The sequence below is a fragment of the Pollachius pollachius genome, assembly GCF_949987615.1.
Source record: "Pollachius pollachius genome assembly, chromosome: 19".
Lineage (NCBI taxonomy): Eukaryota > Metazoa > Chordata > Actinopteri > Gadiformes > Gadidae > Pollachius > Pollachius pollachius.
In genome coordinates, this window is record NC_136952.1 from 11,470,532 (window position 1) to 11,485,242 (window position 14,711).

Below are 14,711 nucleotides of genomic sequence, written 5' to 3' on the forward strand. Positions count from 1 at the left end.
ATTCCAATAGATGTGTGTGTGGAGTTTTGCAAGAAAAAGTCTTTCCTGCCCTTCTTTCCTCAAAGACCACTTATTTGTTTACTATCGATCAGAGTCAGAGGTGATCTCTAGACCGGCGTATGTGCTTCTGTGCATGTGTGTGTCTTACTGTGTGTACATGTGTGCGTTGCCCTCTTATTCCCTCAGCCTGGACCGACCATAATAATCAAATTGAACCAGCTACTCCCCTGGTATATTTATCACACTCGCTCCCTTCATCCTTTCAGATTCATCCCTCGCATTTATTTTTCTTCCCTTCACCTCCACCTGCCTTTGTCTCTCGCTCTGCCATGTTCTCTCTCTCTCTCTCTCTCTCTCTCTCTCCCTCTCTCTCTCTCTCTCTCTCTCTCTGAAATGTCTAAATTACACTTGCTAATGGGTTGCGGCCGTTCTGTCACTCTAACTTGTTCCCACTCTCAATTCCCCCTTCTTCTCTCCGTCTATGTTTCTTCCTTTCCTTTTGTATAGGGCACAGCCTGCTTTCCATTGAGTTTCAAACTGAACAAGGTTGTCTGACCAACACAAAAGTGGATGGATGATTTGAAGGGAACAAGCATTCGTATTCCCATTGGAAGACTTTCCTCCTAATCTCCTGTGGTCGTCTTCAGCTCCTCTCTTTAGTCCCTCTCTTCTCATCAACCTCCCTTAATTATCAACCTCCCTTTCTTCCCTTCTCTTCCACTGTCTCTTGTGCTCTCCTATTGTGTTACTTACTGGTCCCTCCTCCGGCCTCATGGCCTCCTCTCCCCCTCCTCCTGGACTCCCAAACCAGACGGAGACATCCATACTTAATGGGCCGGCTGGCAGACTAGCTCTCTAAGTCCCCTCCAGGCATCTAGACACCAGCACGGGCCACCAACCTCAACGCCAGACCCTCCTAACATGCCAGTCCTGCAGAAATACGGGCAGGATAGTGTAGCGGCTAGGGGGTCAGACCCCAGCCAGGAGGAAGGTAAGCTGGGATCCAGCCCCGGCCCTACTATGTAATAGATGAACTTATGGGGGGAAGATGGCACAGAGCCTGGGCCGGAAACCAATGACTGCGACGGATGGAGTTACGCCTTGTTGCCTGTTTTGTTACGGAGATATTGTAGTGAAGAAAACGAGTGGATGATTCTTTCGGGTGGGGTTTTTAGTGGTGTTTTTCTGTGGTGACCAGTCAATGCAGTGCTAATTTGAATCCATTCCAGACACCTTCTTACAGTTTACTGCTGCTGGCCGGAGTTTGTGTTTGCCAATAAGGCGCTTACAGATCCCCGCCTACAGGGACATAATTGGTTAAAACAAATACGAAAGTCAAACGCCACCTTTAACCCAGGTGTGAGATTGTCCGCCTTCTATAGATATAGACTGTAGATATCGATCTGGAATCCAATTTGTGGGACGAGGCGAAATGTAACTCGGTCCTCGAATCTCCCTCCTCCTGTTTCGCACGCCGGCCACCCATTCCAAACCGCGCCGCGTGCCGGCAGATGATCCGCAACGTGAACAGAATCAAATCCCAGGAGGCCGAGCCCGCGTGTAGGACCCAGCGGCGGCCCGCTGACATGAGTTTGTGGGGCAGCCGTCCATGACAGGGAGCCTAGACATGTTCATTTGTCAACCCGGGCGCCGATTCGCTGTTCTGCGGGAGTATGGGGGGGGGGTGGCGCCGATGATGGCGTCGGTGGCGGTGGTGGTGCTGGGGGGCTTATTGGGCCGGGGTACACTTGTAAATGTCAGGGCCAGATGCCTGGCTGGTCGCTGCATTTACATTTCACCCAGGCCCGTGATGAATGATGCTGGGCGGGCACGCTCCGTGGCTCCATCGCTGCTAATGAGGTCGGGCTCGGTTTGTTCTACTCTTTGTTAAAGTGACGTGCAGGAGGAGCGGGGCTGTGTTAAAGTGTTAAAGTGTTTAAGGCGACTGCTACCGCCCGTCCCTTTAAACACTTTGGGTGGTCAAACAGAGAGAGGTTTGCACGTCTGGAGAGCTGAACCACCCAGGGGCGCCCGAGGGGCCTGGTTCGACCAATATTTGTTCCTTTTAAAGTTTTAAATGAAGTTCTAAATTGAGTTATAAAAGTCCCCCCAAAAAAACGAGTGATGATTAAAAAGTCATCTTGTTTTTTTTTCAGTGTGCTCAAGAAATAAATCACAGATGTTTGTCTGGAGGCTATTGCCAGCCAATTAATGCAATTATTATGTTGTTAAGTGGAAAGCAATAATTCCCGATAGATAACATTTACACATCGTGTGTGTCTCACGACCTCTCACCTCAACTAAAGAAAATGATCAACGCAGGTGCTAGACACATAAACAGGTGTCTAGCACCTGTTTATTTTGGCTCTACGTTGGTTTAATAATACACTTTAATCAAATAAAGACAAATAACTGTGCTTTGATGAAAAGTTTTTCAAAGGTGGAATTAAAGTATCTCTATTTAAATATTATATTTTAGGGAGAATTTAAGCCTCAAGAGAGCTCTGAGGTTGAGTTGTATCTGTTGCCCTTTCCGTCGGCGATACTTGAGGTTTAATTTGATTAGACGTCTTAACTCATTCCCATAGGGTTCAGGGGTTAAAAGCCCCGCTTAGAGAAAGGTCAGTGGTGGTCTTGGGTATTAGCGTCTTATCCAACTGGTTATTCATTCATTCCATATTCAAATCTCGTCTCAGTTTGATGGTGTTTTACTTGTGTTTGCCTATAACTACATCCATTCTGTAGCATGTATATTGGTAATGTTATTGATGTTAAAAGTGTAAGTGACGACCTGTATCAGCTCAGTCCCCCCAACCCCGCTCCTCTTCTGCCCTCTAACCGTTGTTAGGTATGCCTGTTATAATGAGGGATGTTGGATAGGAAATGCACAGCGTCGGAGAAGCATAACACTCCCTCGGACGCCTCCGTCAACAGCAACCTCTGCCCAGACAGAGTTCCATGCGTCCACACCCACCACACCGCCTGGGCCCGTTCGTCGTGACAACGGAGAGGCTCCTAAAAGGCCCCTCGACATCGTAAGAGTTACACTTCCTGCATTCGGAGCAGAGTGGAACAGTTATTCTCATGGTGTCCCTGAATAACGTTCTTATTTCCGTAACCTAGATGAAATGGCATGGATTACTTTTCACTGTTGAAGAACATGAAATACATATTACCACGTCTAAAGATTTTTTTGTGATTCACTGTCCCTTGAATAGATTTTCTACCTCTAGTGCTGCTTCAGCCAGAGTCGATTCGATTTTCTATTAAATATTTTCCACCAAGCACATTTTTTTATCCTTTGAATCAACCTCGAACTTTTTTAGCTCTCAAGACTAGTGTATTATTAAACCTTTGAATAACCCCAACAGTTATCAGGTCGATCCCTCCTTAGATAAGCCAATCACGATCAAGTAGGAGTAAACCACGAAGAAGAACAATGAGAGGGAATATTTAAATTACAGCTGTTTGTGATGCCCCCCCCCCCCCCCCCGTTCACAACAAACCCCTTAACATTTAACGCTAGCTTTACAAGCTCGTGTTGTGAGGACCCAGGATGTCATTTAAGGCTGTCATTTAAGGTTGTTTGTTTTGCCCGATCGGGTCAGTCCTAAATTAAATAGACACCCTCTAACCCCTTAGAGAGAGAGAGAGATAATGTGAGTGAACCACGCACAACCCTAACCTTTAGCGGCGTCAGCAAAATTAATCGGTAACCAAAAAGCAATTAGATTTACTTTCTAAAACGGCAGTCAATTAGCAAAGCTTGTGTGGCTGAACGGGAGAAAAGGGATCGCTGGGGCCGGGGATCGGGTACCATGGCCAGAGAAGCAAACAGAGAGAAAAATGTTGCTAACAAGAAACGCGGCTTTGGTGTTGCCATGGTGACCTTTTCCCCGGCTCTCTGAGCGAAGGGAGACGCGCCAAGGTGCTTTCAACCCGCCTGGCGTCACCTGACCTTAGCGGCTCTGATGTCACAGACCGTGGCGGGAATGGGAAGGGAAAGGGTGGTGAGGGGGGAGGGAAGGGGGTTTCAAACAGTGGATTAGGGCTTGTGATCCCGCTCTGCTGGGTGCAAACACAGACCTCGCCGTCTTTACGGACTCTAACTAGATTTAACTCCGCTCACGCCCGGCGCGGCCCAGATGAGATTAGCATGTCTAATGCGGCCGGTCGTTCTGGCTCCTCGCCTCGCCCCGACCGTAATAGTCGCGACGACGGCGGACATTTTATTATTTCTTCTTTTATCCTCTGCCGCCGGAGTGTCATTTGACTGGCAGTTTATTTCAGGACAGGGGGTTGGAAATATCCCACGTCTGGGTCGCCGTCTGGCCTGCTCTCGTAGGGCTGCTTCGGTCGGGATGCTGGGGGGCTTGTTTTGGCCTGATGGGGGGAAAAGGAAGGGGGTGAGGGATGGATGCATCCTTCTTGGGTGACACTACAGTCCGTTTCTCGGTTTGGGATGTGGGTCTGTCACACCTATGAAACCTTTTTCAGCTGACAAAAATTTGCTTTCATCTCGAATGGGTTCAACGTAATTCCGGATTTCTTTCCATCCGTCAGTCCGTCCGTCTGATCCCGGTCCCGTCGTGCTTGCTCGTCTTCCTCGATGGGCTGATGAGTCGACAAACCAGTTCTTTGTTCAACAAGCACATTGTGTCCTGTTTTTCCTCTAGATACTTATTTCCCTATGCTCCTTTGTGCATGGAAATAATTACTTACGTGGTACTTAATACCGCAATCCTCAGATGCTCCGATTAAATAAAGTCCTGCGAGAATAACAGTCCAACTACAAGGCTTAGGGTTAGTGTTAGAGTCGGCAGCCCATGACTGCCATACAAGTACATGCTCCTATTGCATATGTGGATGTCAGCATGTTTTGTTCTTCCGCAAACGTAAATACATTATGACAGTGGTCAAAGAGTGTTCTTCGTAAGTGGGTCAAGTGTGTGTGTGTGTGTGTGTGTGTGTGTGTAAGTATAAGTGTTGCCAGTTTGTGAGAAAGGCTTTTAAATCAAATGTATTCTTATTGTCTTAGTTATTCTTGTGTGTCCCTTTTTATTTTCCTGAAGGGACTGGTTATGAAATGGTGTGAGCTTCGTCATGCATAAGGATTGGAGAGTGCAAGTGCCAGCATGAATGCTTAATAGGTGCATTTGAATATGTTTCAGGAGATTGAACACTGACGCTCTGCCGTTTAGACATTTTGAGGTCGAAGGGTTTTCTTTTTCTCGCTTTGATCACCGTAATATTCTATTTGGTTTTACTCTACTAATTAGTGACATAAGTGCAAACACACTATATATTTATAACAAAAACCAACCCCACATGCAACTAAAAGAGTTTTAAGATACACTGCTCAACCCATGTCGGGACAGAGGCTGAATTAAGAAACATTATTTAGTGTCCGTCCTGACCAGACTGACCTAAATAGACTCCAGCAGAGTCGTATACAAAGGGAGCCAAAAGTGCAACCCTGCTATGTTTATATTCCATTGGCTTTGGGCTTCACAGTTTATTGGCCTACATAAGAGCTTAGAGGAGACGCATACATACAGTATATACCTGTTATACGTGGTAGGTAGGTATGATGGATTCATAGTGCCATGCTCACTCAGCAGGTGGGCAGCTTTCTTTCTTCCTTCCTTCCTAATTTCAGCGGTTGTTTTACTTGCCATCACAAACAGCTGTAATTTAAATATTCCCTCTCATTGTTCTTAACTTCCTGGTTTACTGTCAGGTAGTGATCGATTGACCACCAAACCTCACCGTTATCCAGACAATCTCTCATCTGCTATGGTTAGCCTGTTATATTTTGCCAGATATTCATGTTTATTTGTCTACAAATACACAAGGATATGATGACATATGTCACAGGAAACGATAAGCCGTCGCCCCATTTTCGGATCGATGGGAGCTGAAATCAGGCGGATTGTTCTTCACGAGGGAAGAGCGAATCATGTGCAGGGCCATCCTCCAATTTGCGCCCCATGTTTTGCCCGTTGCGGATCAAGCGGCTGAAGTTGCGTTCCGCTCGATTTATTCTTCCCTCGTGGAGGTGGCTCCGCCCACTCTGGCCGGCTGACGCCGAGCTGCACTTGAACTGATTGGTCGTCCGTCACTTAGTCTGCCCTGGTCGCTGGAAGCATGACCTCATGGGGAGAGACCAAAGCGTCATTCCTCAAGGGAAGTGTTATGGTCAGGTTTAGTGTATAAACACACACTATATCTTATCTCTATATCTGTATCTCTTGATTTCTGTCTCCACTGCTATCTCTATTACTGTCTGTCTGTCTATCAATCTGGCTGCTTGTCAAACATGGTGAAACATCTTTTGGGTTTGGGTTTTCATCCATGGAGTCACATTTAGACTGCTCCATATAAACTGGGTAAGATAGAAATTATATTTTTGTTTTCAAAGGTTTCAAATTGATGTTTGACATTCATGAATCCATCAACAGGGGGAGAAAAAAAGTATTTGTGTGTGTGTGTGTGTGCGTGTGTGTGTGTTTCTGTTTGTATTTAACTGAGCACGTCCGTGAGAGACAGTGGCTGTTTACACGTTCAGCACAATAATCCAATTATGCTCCTCTCTGATTTAGAAAATGCCCAATTAAGCCCCTGAAATGCCTAGCGAGGGGTTTGGGAAATAAGTGTTCCTTTAATAGATACTCATTTCATGCCATGGTGTCTAATTGCAAAATTATTGATTGAAAACCTGCCTTTCTGCACAACTTAATTCATACATCACACATTTATGTAGAAAAGGCTCCAGATGTATTTTATGGCTGGTTTAGTGTGCTATTTCCGCAATTCATTAGCATTATTGTTATTATTGATTAAATATTCGTATTCATCCAACCTTGTTCGGGTCGTTAGTGTTGGAGTAGGATCATTGTGGCAAAACATGGTTTTGAGGATGTAAGGATGAATATATTATAATTATTTTAATATTATAATTAAATGAAAGCACTTTTTTGTACCGTATTTAAAATGATCATGAATGAACATAATTAATATCACTTAAAGGGAACAAAAAAGACTTAAACATGATAACATTTGTGATTGTTCAGCGGAACAACATGATCACTGCAAGGTTGGAACTTGCCCTTTTCTTCCGCTCTGTCAGGGGTGGTGGACAAAGACAGACCATTCACATCCTATTTCTTTGTTTGACCAGCCTCAAGCGGTCAAACTCATGAAAAACTCCCTATGGCTGCCACAGAGACAGGTGGTGATTTGGAGTGAAAAGGCTGGTTGAGAAGAATACAGTTATTCTAGGAAAGGAGGGGAGAAATGGCGCTTACTTTCAGCCGCTCTCCTCCCTCTGCTCCTTGCTGTCCTATCATGCCAGGCCGCTGTGGTTTTCAACCCTGATTGGCTGCAGTGATTGGTGCTATTTTCAACCATTGGATGCAAGCACGCACACATGCACGACAAACAGACACACACGCACGCAGACACACGGACACACACACACACACACACACACACACACACACACACACACACACACACACACACACACACACAACAGAAAAAGGAGCCGAATTTGTGAATGGCTTGCAGAGCACACCACCCAGCACCACCTCCACCCCCATGACCACCACCCTACTATATGGGGTTTTCAGTTGATAGGAGCAGAGCTGACATTTGGAAGAGAGAGTTCTTTTTTTATGGAATGGGAAAGGTAGAGATCTCTTTTTTGAATTGATGCTTATTTTTTCTGTATATAGGAGTACGACATGGAATAGTACGTGTCGTGTTGGTTATTTGCAACTCGACTGTCAGAATGTACAGTATATATGTGTGTGTGTGTTTATGTGTCTATGAGTCATAACTGTTCAAGCATGCGTCTATGGGCTTGCATTGTCTATCCCTTGTGGGTGCGTACCAATGGAACATTAACCCTTTTAGATGCTAAATCATCTCATGCCACGGCTATTGAACAACAATTGGTATGCATCCTGCGTTTTATGTATCCACTTGTGCGTGCGTGTGTGTGTGTGTTAGTGTGCGTGCATTTGTGCTTGTGTGTGCCCATGCAAGGCACGCTCTCTCTTCAGTGATCAGTGGCGCTCTAAGTGGACTGGAGCGAGAGTGGAGGCCATTGATTGAGGCCATCAGAGCGAGGAGAATGACCATTTCCACACCTCCCCGCTCACTTGTTGAGTCCCTGAATGCTTTCCTTCACTGGGTCTAGACTCTGTGCGCGTCCGTCTGTACTTCTCGGGCACCCCAATTCATGCGTGCGTTTGCACAGTGATGTTCTTCTTTTGTAATAGCCTGAAATCATAGGATTGTAATCATTCATAGTTCTTTCTCTCGCTTTCTCTGTAATCATTGTGGTCTCTGTCCTTGTAGTTGTTTATCCCTCTTGTGTTATGCCACTCGAACCATTTCACACCTTTCATGGTTTCATGGCATCACACACACACAGGCGTCACACACGTCCAATGGTGTTATCAGCAGGAAACAACCTTTGGGTGATTAGTAAATGAAAGAAGATTGCTTATGATTAGCAGACGTTAATTAAGTCTGCTCGCCGCCTGGCTGCTCCCAAGCTGACCCAGTCAGCAACATGCAAGTCCTGGAGACGTTTGGTATGCATACGTGTGTGTGTGTACACCAGACTATATAGTATACGCACACACTTGTCTGCGGTGCTTCTCGCCGTGCACTATTTGAACTTGTTCTCCAACAACCAACCAGAACCCCCCCCCCCCCCCCCCGATGTGTATTTCCACCGGGCACCACTGAGGCACTCCGGGCACGGTCGCCAAGTGCCCAGCACTCCCAGCAGCCCCTCTGTGTGTGTGTGTGTGTGTGTGTGTGTGTGTGTGTGTGTGTGTGTGTGTGTGTGTGTGTTTGTGTGGTGTGTGAGTTTGTGCCGTGTGTGAGTCACATGGTGGTTTCCGATTGATATGCATGGATGGAAGGGACTGCTCTTCAGAGCACAACATTATTAGGGGGAGAAACTGAACGCAGAAGCTCAGGGCCTTGGGGGAGGAAAATTGTGCGTTTGTCCATTGACAGGAAAACATTTTAATATAAAAGTGCCGGTGAAACGGAAAGGGCAGGGAGAATATACAAGAGGAAGATGGATAAGAAGGGAGGGGGTGAAAAGGTTTGTTTATCGGCGTCTGGGGTGAGCTGCCGTTGTCTGTCTCTTTTATAATAATAGCGTAGAGGAGGAAAACGGAGGACAAGGGGAACAACAAAGGGGAAAAAAAACAAAATTGCACAGCGAGCGAAACAAACAAACACAAAAAAAACCACAAACAACGATATCTCTCCGTTAAAATTACAAAAAACAAAGCATTGTCCCCTTCGCCGACACGGTGCTCAGGGAATTCTATCAGACCGTGCGAGAGGGAGATTTCACAAAAAGATACGATACGGAGGAGATTCACCCGGGCCCCAATTTCACAGCGCTCCGACTGCGACGTCGTTCCACATCTGTTCACAGAATTAGCAGGGCGTAACCCTCTAGATCGCACCCGCTGTAGCGAGCGACCCCTGCATGTAACACTGAGCGGATTCAATCCAGGGGAGTGCCCGGGCAGGGGGGGGGACACCGACACCGGGTTCAAACCGTGTTCCCCGCTGGGGACCCCAGCGGGCGTGCTGGAGGGCTGTGAGTTTTATAGACAGATGCTTATGGATGAAGCAAGCGATGCATGCCCCCATTGGTGGCCCTGTGGTCTGTTTACTGCCCCACACTGAGAACCATGAGGTTCCTAATGGTAGCTGATCTGTTTGCTTTTGTTCTTTGCGATTTGGTGATAATAGTGTCTCGCGCGCGTAGACACAAATTTGGAATTTGGAGTGTGTGTGGATCGTGTGAGGACGTACACAAACGCACACTCTCGTATAAACATGTCTAGCCTATTCACATACAGAAAATGATGTGCAAATCATTAAAAAGTATAGAGCCACAAGCTTAATGAGAAACATTGACACTTCGATGGAAATAGATGCATTTCAGAGGCTCTTGAACACACACACACACACACACACACACACACACACACACACACACACACACACACACACACACACACACACACACACACACACACACACACACACACACACACACACACACACACACACACACACACACACACAGTCTGATTGCAGCTGTTAAGAAAGGCCCGCTAAGTTAGTTCTGTTATTGCAGGCCAGGTGCCTGCCTAACATCTCTTCGTCTGCAACATCTGCTTGTACCCCCTCTCTCTTCTCCCTTATGTCCCCTCGTTCTCCTCTCTTTTATCTCTTTCACTTGCTCACTCCTTAACCCTCCCACTCTCTCTCTCCGTTATCTCCCTCTCCATACTCTCCCTCGCCTGTCTTTTCCAATACTATGATAAAGATAGTGGATATTGCTTTAATGCCTAATGGAATGTCTAACCAAGGGCTTTGCAATAATTAAGGAAAATATACTCTTATCGTGATTGCCTGTTTTATAGTCAAGATACGCCCATGAATGATAGAAATACTATGTTTGGAAATGTCAGGGACATTAGTTAGGTAAAAGTAGTCGTAGTCTGATACCATAATTTACATTTCCCTAAACTTCAGTTCAAACCAAGGAGAGGATGTGTGTGTGTGTGTGTGATATTACGCTGTAGTTTTGAATGAAATAAATTGTGGATATTAATTACGTAAATGATTATCTTCTGTCACCAACCCTCTCTCTTTCTTCCCTGCCTCTTAAGCCTTCATGTACAAAATCTCTCTAAGATGCAATCAGTTGATGGAAGTACTGTGTGAGTGTTTGTGTGTGTGTGTGTGTGTGTGTCTGTCCTGAAGGCTGGGTACCCACGGCCCACGCTGAGTTCTGGTTCAAATGCAACACTTTTAAGTGATGTGTTGGGCTCAGTAACAGTGGCTGGGGGGGGATGGAGGGTTGTTCTGGTCCAATGGTGCCGGTAAGCGAAACTGGGAAAAATAACAATAATAAACAATAAGTGTTGTCTGATGATAAAGTACAGCAGTGGATTTTATCGCTCTGACAAAACAAGCTTCGCTCCCAGCTTTTTCATCCTCTCACAGTGTGTGAATGTGTGTTGTGAATGTTGTGTGTGTGTGTGTGACATCTTTGAAACCATATGCTTTTCTTCTTGCATATATATATATATTTTTTATATATCTATATTTAGATTAATATTTATATAGACACTCCTTGACTCTGACTCTCTCTGTCTCCATCTGTCTTTCTCTCTCTCTGTCTCTTTCTCTGTCTCTCTCGGTTTCTCTTTCGGTTTCTCTCTCTTTCTTTCTCTCTCTCTCTCTCTGTTTCTGTCTCTCTCTGTCTCTCTCTCTGTTTCTTGTTCTCTCTTTTTCTGTCTCTGTCTATCTCAGATTCTCTCTCTGTTTCTCGTTCTCTCTGTCTCTGTCTCTCTCTCAATGTGTGTGTCTCTCTCTCTCCCCTCAGCCCTCCCGATCCTGGGCTCCAGTGAGGTCCAGGCTCCTGCCCCTCAGACCAAGTCCATGGAGGACATCGAGGAGCTAGCGGCGAGCTACGAGCGGAAACTCATCGAGGTGAGTGATGGCCGCTTTCACATGATTCTCCCGATACGTTTACGATCTTTTCTGTGTGGCGCGTGACAGTGCGGCCCAAATTAAGGTGTTCATTTTGTGAATAATTTGCAGGATTTTTTTTTACACAAAATGTAGCAGTTTTTTGGCTTTCGGTGAGGTATCTGACGAAGTCAGTCGCCAAACCGAACTTTCCTGGCTAAAGATGGACGAGGACAAGGACGGAGTTTAAGGCAGAAAGCTTCACTTGTAAATGTTGCCCGATCTTCGGTGAAAACAGAAGTAATCCGCTTAGTTTTCTAAGCAGAATTGAATTAGTACAGAAGTGATTCGTCTTATCACCTCGAAGCAGAAATACCCACCGAAACTACCGCAGTGATTTTAGTTTGATATTCAACGTTCAATGTTTGTAACCTTTGCATAACAGAATTACCCCTTGAAAGGAGGACCGATTTCACGGATTACTGTTAAGAGTAAAGACTGGACCTTCGGCCATATTTCACACTCCTAGTTTCTCTGAGTGTTTCACAAACTATGTAGACTTTAGAAATCAACGACTTTTAATGTCGAGCTGCGTTTTACCTGCGGAAGTTAAGGGACGGTCTTAAAAGTGCACGCAGCAATTTCTACTACTTTTGTAATTGTGTTTAGAAGCACTCCCTTTCATCTTCACAAGTCAATATATTAAACAATCATTAAAGCACATTGTTTTTTAATTAAAATATACTTCCTACATGTTGATTCAACATTAATCCCGTGATTTAACATTTAAATATCCATTTTTACAATCTGCTGTCATAAGGAGAAAACCACTCAGAACAGGTGGTGCTGGAGTTCACTATCACTGACCAACCATCAAACATTCTGCGTGAACGCATGTGATATTTAACTTCCAAACTAGGAACGGGACGACCTAGTGAAAGCACCCAACCAAACTGTCGGGTCATTATCCCCGAGTTGGGCAAACGAGTTGTTCCCCGAGTTGTTCCCCACTTGTGGGGAGATGTTCCTCTGGCGTACCATGAGGTCGACGCTAGAACAGTGGTCGGTTTCCATAATGTTTGTGTGCATGCCTGTGTGTTTTCTTGTGGTGTGGGTGGAGATTGAGAAGGGTGGGTGTAGCGGAGGCAGCTGCGGTGTTCAGCATAAATAATTCATCTCGTTTTATATTTCTTTAATAAGAAATAATTCGGGCTTTGTTTGGGGAAAGCCATCTTTTCACTTATTCATGCACATGTATGTGTGATGCATTTTTAATGGCGTTTACTTATTTATTTGTTAATTTGCCGAGCTGTCAGTCTCCATAGGGAGCCCGCCACCAAATGGAACACTTCGGCCGGTTCACCGAGCAGATGCTATGCTAATGCTATGCTAATGCTATACTACGTTACACCAGGTGCGTGCACCTGCCTCGGTTCCTCACCCGAATGGGAATAACAGTTGTCTAGCTTTGGGCTCTGGTGGTGGAGGAATTATTTTGTGAAGTATAAACAGTAAAAATGGCAAAGAGCGCTAGGCATCCGATTGGCTGATCGGAAGTGCCTCGGCTGCCATTGGCTGGTTGAGAGTACCTCGGCTGTCGTTGGCTGGTGGCGATACAGTGGCGGCTAATGATGTTTTTCAGGCCTGGAAGCAGGAAACACGACTTAAAAGTGATTTGTTCTCATTACTTGTTGTCTGTACTCTGGTCTCTTCGTACAGTCAGCCATCTGCTGAGGCAGGGCTCTTCCTGGTAGTTAGGAGACTCTGCCGCCGTCTCTTTTAGTATGGAGAGATGAGAGGATGTGGGGGAGAGTCCTTAGGAAAGAGGGAAAGCCCGCATGTCATGTCTTTGTCGAGTGCTGCGCGTGTTAGCAGCTTATTAATAAGTACCATCACATCTTTCTCTATGGAGATTCAGCAGAACCACAGTCCAGGTTTCCCCCTGTATTTTTAAACGTACGAATCTGCAAACATTCCGTCTGAAATGTTAAGCGGATAAAGTTGTTCTTTTTACTCTCTCTGTGGTCATAGTTAATTACTGCTTCGCGTGCATTATTTATGCTCTGTCACTTTTGGTTATAATTGGACGTGGTTTTTCGCAGCTGAATTCTAAGCTGTTTCGTGCCTGTGAGGGGAAGTTGACTCCAACGGTCCCACCCCAGTGTCGAGGGACAGCCAGGCTCTCCTCACTTTTCTGTTTCGACCGTTTCGACAAATATAGTGTAAATATACAACCATTATGGCTGTGTCCCCCATTAAATCCAATAGATGTTTTGTACTGTTTACCTTTTCTCGGTGGAATGCCTGAGAAAACATTTGGGAGGGATAGAGGAAGCCAACACAAGGTATGTCTTGCAGTAGCTTTTCCAAATACATCATTAGTCGTTAAAGCCCTCGTGTGTGTGTGTGTGTGTGTGTGTGTGTGTGTGTGTGTGTGTGTGTGTGTGTGTGTGTGTGTGTGTGTGTGTGGAGAAAAATCACATTGGTATTGATTGCTTGGAAATACCCCATATGGCCTATATGTGTGAATGAAGGACGGAATGGTCAATATAGATCTTATGGAGCAAGATCCATACTTATTACCCTGCTTACAGTTACTCACTCACTGAGCGGCTACCTTTAAAATAAACAGTATGCAAACCCACACCTTCGGTTGAATCATTTATTCAAATATTAGAGAAAATCGTAGGAGTAAATAATTTCTTCTTTTGCCATGGCCTCTCCACTCATGCAGCCTTTCGCCCTCCCTCCCTTTTTGCGCTCCCCTAGTCTCCGTCCCATTGCTTCTGTGTGCTCTCTCCACATCGCCGTAACAACTCCTCCTTTCCTCTCCTCCCCATTTCTCCTATCTTCTCCCCACCCCTTCTCTTCTCTTCTCCTCTCTCCTCCCCACCCCTTCCCCTCTCCTCTCCTGTCAAGGAACAGGACTAGTGGTCCTCAAAGGGTCACGCATGTCTGGTGACATGGATTAACATTATAACTTGATTCATCATTCTGTCAATAGAAAGTTGTAGATAATGGAACATGCCCATCAACAGTTCCAAGAGTTCAAAGGGCCACGTGTGAAATTAGAACGGCATTATTTGGTCGTTCTACTTGTTAAATGATTATTCTCGTTTCGATCGCGGAATCCATCCATCAGCTCTCCATCTCTGTATTATGTATATTTTACAGTACCTGAGTGC

At 45.5% G+C, this 14,711-nt stretch overlaps 1 protein-coding gene across 1 annotated transcript in view; it reads left to right on the top strand.

Annotated features, from left to right (window-relative positions):
• snx29 (sorting nexin 29) overlaps positions 1 to 14,711 on the top strand; it is a 100,559-nt gene that overhangs the window by 36,239 nt on the left and 49,609 nt on the right. The window contains exon 15 of the mRNA XM_079756275.1: positions 11,441 to 11,547. Within this exon, the coding sequence (XP_079612401.1) occupies positions 11,441 to 11,547 (107 nt within the window). The remainder of the gene's footprint in view (positions 1 to 11,440; positions 11,548 to 14,711) is intronic.